General features: G+C 49.1%; 1 protein-coding gene across 1 annotated transcript; it reads right to left on the bottom strand.

The window, feature by feature from the left end:
• Positions 1-2,634: 2,634 nt before the first annotated feature.
• Positions 2,635-3,057, bottom strand: LOC137379545 (large ribosomal subunit protein eL31-like). Its single transcript, XM_068050517.1, has one exon. It carries the CDS (start codon positions 3,051-3,053, stop codon positions 2,676-2,678), a length of 378 nt encoding a protein of 125 aa, XP_067906618.1. The 5' UTR covers positions 3,054-3,057; the 3' UTR covers positions 2,635-2,675.
• Positions 3,058-4,655: the final 1,598 nt, after the last annotated feature.

Here is a 4,655-nt window from a genome sequence, read left to right as displayed (position 1 = left end):
TGTGGCCCTCAAAGTTACCTTCTATGTTTCCGCATCATTCCAGGGACCCACCGGCAACCTGTGTGGGTTTCACAGTCAGCAGTACACCGATGTATCAGAGAGGTCACCGATGCCTTGTACAGGAGGGCCGGTGACTATGTGCACTTCGGGACAGAGCCTAAGAGTCAGTCCCAAAGGGCTGTCAGATTTGGGGCCATTGGGGGAGTTCCACACATGCATGCAAGGCTCCAGTCAGACAACCAGCCGCATACTTGAATAGAAAGGGCTTCTACTCACTCAATGTGCAGCTAGTCTGTAACCACAGGAAATGCTTCATGCAACTGTGTGCCTGCTTTCCAGGCAGCTGCCATGACTCATTCAACTTGCGCTGGTCGCAGGTGCCAATGCTCTTCACTGCATCAGCTCAGATCCAGGGATGGCTTCTTGGGGACAAGGGCTACCCCTTGCAGACATGGCTCCTGACGCCAGTGAGAAACCCCACCAGCGAGGCAGAGGAGAGATGCAACGCCTGCCAGTACTCGACACGAGCTACCAATGAGCAGGCCATCGGCATGCTCAAGATGCACTTCCACTGCCTGTTCATATCGGGTGAGGCCCTACACTACTCACCAGAATGTGTAGCGCTCATCATTGCTAGGTGATGTGCTCTGCACAACTTTGCAATACTGAGGGAGGAAGATGAGAGACAGGAGCAGGAGACATGCTCGGACAATGAGAACACAGAGGAGGTGCAACAGCACATGCACCTGGGAGGACGAAGATCATTGAGGCATCGCAGACAGAGTGAGCAAAGGGCAAGGGATGCTCTGCAACACCTTATTGCTGAGCGCTTCCACTATCCCTGAGGTGCATAATATGCTCCCCATGTCACACATCATCGTGCTGCATCTGGCAGGCAGTCTCCTGCATCTGTGACATCTGTGTCTTCATCATTACCAGCAGCAGATGACTGAGCCATTGCCCATGTGACTGCACCCTTGCAGTGCAATCATTATGCATACTGGCATGGCGATGATTTTTTTTCCATACGCTGGCATTGCTCCAGGGCAATGATGTAATGGGAGGAGACATAGTCAGCACATGCTAGCATGCGTCATTCACACAGTAAAAAGGAGACACCTGTTAGATGAACACATTTAATGAGAAGCAAACAATACACATGCGTTGCACCCGTGATAACTTATATGTGTCATTGTGTCCTTTTTAGTCGCTTGTGGGTGCTCTTTCACAGTGCAACCTGTGCGGTAGCAGCTTGACTGGAGGTAGGCTGCTGATCAGGGCATCCTTTGGCTTTGGATGACGAGGGTGGTTGTCCTCTGGGCACACGAGGCCTGGAAGGTCCCGGCTGCCTGAGGGCCTCCTGCACCAGTGCAAGGCTCTCCTCAGACGTTGTGGCTGCTGGAGCTGGACTCACCAGCAGAGGGGCTGAAGAGCCGGTGTCCACATTGAAATCACCTTGAGGGAAGACCCAAATATGGACAGTTGGCTTGCCTCCTCCCTCTCAAGGTCTGTGGGAACCTCGCTGCTCTTCTGAGAAGGATCAGGTGCAGAGACAATGTCCAGGCCCCTGGTCGCTCCCTTGCCCAGCCACTGCTGCATCCAGGTCAGCATGCATCTGTGGAATGTGACTCTTCATGAGGGTCGCCATCCTCTCAATGGAAGAAGCCATGTGCTCAATTGCCTGGGACATGGCAGTTGTCATGGCCTGGATGGACTCCCCCATTGTTCGCTCATGGTTGCGCATGGCCTGTGGCATCTGCGCCAGATGTTGCCTTACCTCTTGCTGCAACTCCAGCATGCCAGAGGGCCATCATCAACCTGGGCCTGGGCCTGACCACCCACAGTCCTCTGACTGTCAGAGGCCTCGGCTGTCTCAGCGTCAGCCAGCTGCTCGGACATGTGTTGGGCTCTCACCAGCTTGTGACCCAGACTCTAAAGTCGAAAACATTCCCACCAAGGTGAATGTATCTGCGCTGGTGGAAGGTGCGGGAGTGTCATGGGACGCTGCTTCCTCTGAGTTCGTCTCCTCCTCAGAGGTGCTGGCACTCTCCGGAGCCTCCAATGCCACCTCGGAGCTTCGCCCTACAAGATACAATGTGAAAAGCACAGTTTGAGGTTCACTGGTGTACATATCACTAACATGACAGCATTGTGTCCATGAAGGAAATGTTTCTAATAATAACTGCGTTTGTCAAAGAGATGTATGTTCACCCCAGAACCCAAGCGCCACTTCTTAAATTGAATGTCCTCCCTGACCGCCACATAGCTCGAGGGCCTCCTCCTCAGCCTGGGTCAGTGACGGATGTCCGGCATCCTTTCTCCAGTTCTGGAGGACTCCTTCGCATTGTGCGCACTCTTTGCCTGGAAGAGCAAGGATGCAGATGTTAAACATTGCCATATAACATAACGCTTTTCATAACAGAGGCGCTACAACAAAAGGTGGGTGACAGTCAGTGTGTTAGAAGGACTCAGCCTGTCATGTAGATGCCATGCTCTGGGGTGAAAATGAGGCCTCCCTGTGTTTGACATAGCAGTGGCACCCATTTGCCACTCTGTGTGAGCAAATCCAGGTCAGATGGGGCCCCCAAAAAAGTGCCACTTACCTTTACCTGGCAAACGAGATCGTTCATCCTCTTTTTTTTTCAGTTTTTGAAGTTTATTTTAACATTTACAGATCAGTTTTCATCATCATTGACTGTCTGCAGATCTTTGTAGGACGTGACAGGAACATAGGTTACCAACGTGTAGAGTTTGTTAGGTGAATCCTCATCTTCATTGCGTTTTCTGGATAAACGCACACAAATGCGATATGGAACATTCCTTACACCTTTAGCCCAAACAGCCTTGTTCAATCGAGTATCAATGCGGACATCAGGAGTACCCATCTCCTTCACTGAAAATTTACGGATCTCCTTAATGGCACGAGGAGCGCGTCTCTTAAAACCCACGCCATGGATACGCTTATGCATATTTATCGTATATTCCCTCGTAACCACCTCGTTGATGGCAGAACAGCCCTTCTTTTTCTCTCCACCTTTCCTAGCAGGAGCCATTCTGTCAGGCTCTTGTGGCACTAGACCCAATCTCGGTGGGTGACCCCACGGCAGCTTACCTCCTCTGCAATTTCCATCCAGGCTTGCCTGGTCAGGCAGGAGGGCCTCTTCTTACCATCGCTGGGGAAAAGGACATCCCGCCTAGCCCATGCAGTCTGGAGGAGAGTGAGCAGGGAGGCATCACTGAACTGTGGGGCCATCCTTCCTCGCTCCTCTGCCATCTCCTATGCCTTGTTGGTGTCCTGGTTTCACAATGTCGTTCAAAAGCTCCTGTGCTGGCTTCTCAGCTCCAACACTAAGGTTTTCAAGTCGATTCTGTCCGACTGCAGAGCTGGCTGCCACATATGGCGGCAGCACCTGATGAGTTGTCAGCTGACACCATTTATGGCGTCGTTCAGCCCACCCCTTCTGTGTCAGTGGCTGGGTTGGGGGGAGAGGGGCGGGCACCCCGGGTATGCTAATGAGCCACCGCATTTGGAATTGCGGCTGCTACATGACATGAGGGCCACCATTTTTCGGCAGGGGGCATATAAAGTCCAGGCCATTAATTCTGCTTCTCTCTCCTCAGATGCTGCCTGACCTGCTCAGTATTTCCAGCACTTTCTGTTTTTATTTCAGATTTCCAGCATCTGCAGTATTTTGCTTTTATTTTAATGGGTGAACATTTATGTACTAGTGATAATAATATGATTGGGTTGAATGTAATGTTTGAAAGGGAGAAATGCAAAACAGCTACTAAGAATCAAGATGTAGGTAAGGCTGACTTCAGTGGGACGACACAGAGACTGTCTACAGTAAACTGGCACATCAAGGGTAAACCAACAGAAGATCAGTGGGAGGTATTCAAAAAAGATTTTAATATGATACAGAACCAGTTTATACCTTAAACAGCAAATGCTCCAATTGCAAAAAAAACAGCCATGGATGACAAAAGAAGTATGAAATAACACAAAACTAAAAGAAAAAGCATTCAAAAATGCAAAAGATTGCACAGATCCTGGTGAATGGGAAAAATACAAAGAACAACAAAGGTGACAAAGCAGATCATCAGAGCTACAAAAAGGAGTAATGTGGCCCCTTGAAAACTTGTAACAGTGATATTGCCAATGAAAATAAGAAAATGGTGATGTGTTGAATAATTACCAAGCATCAGTATTTACAATGAAGGATGAGGTCAGCATGTCAGATATCCCAAGGAAACTAATATTGAATCAGGGATCAGGGACAGGGACGCACAGGAACCTAGTACTCAGGGGGCAGTTCACATTGTTCCTCAACTACTGGGTCCAGAGATTATTATTTCATAGCATCTGCAGATAAAAGAATGCTGCTATGTGAGCAATAACACTTTATACAACTTTTTGAGAGTATATAAAATAGCTGCAAGGAGTCCACACTTCACATCTTTGCAGTTGTGCATGACCAGTTAACAGAACTGCAGTCCAGTATGGAGTGCATGGTAACTCTAGGATCATCTGATTTGGAGGCCCCAGTGGCAGAGGTCCTAAGCTCTGCTGCTGACTGATGCAATAAGTAGCCTTGAATTTCAATTTGCATCCATTGTCTTATTTGACTTTAATGTACTCGGGAAATTGGATCAAA

The sequence above is a fragment of the Heterodontus francisci genome, chromosome 2 (genome assembly GCF_036365525.1).
Source record: "Heterodontus francisci isolate sHetFra1 chromosome 2, sHetFra1.hap1, whole genome shotgun sequence".
Lineage (NCBI taxonomy): Eukaryota > Metazoa > Chordata > Chondrichthyes > Heterodontiformes > Heterodontidae > Heterodontus > Heterodontus francisci.
The sequence above is the reverse complement of the archived record's forward strand: the minus strand, read 5'-3'. Positions and strand labels throughout refer to the sequence as shown.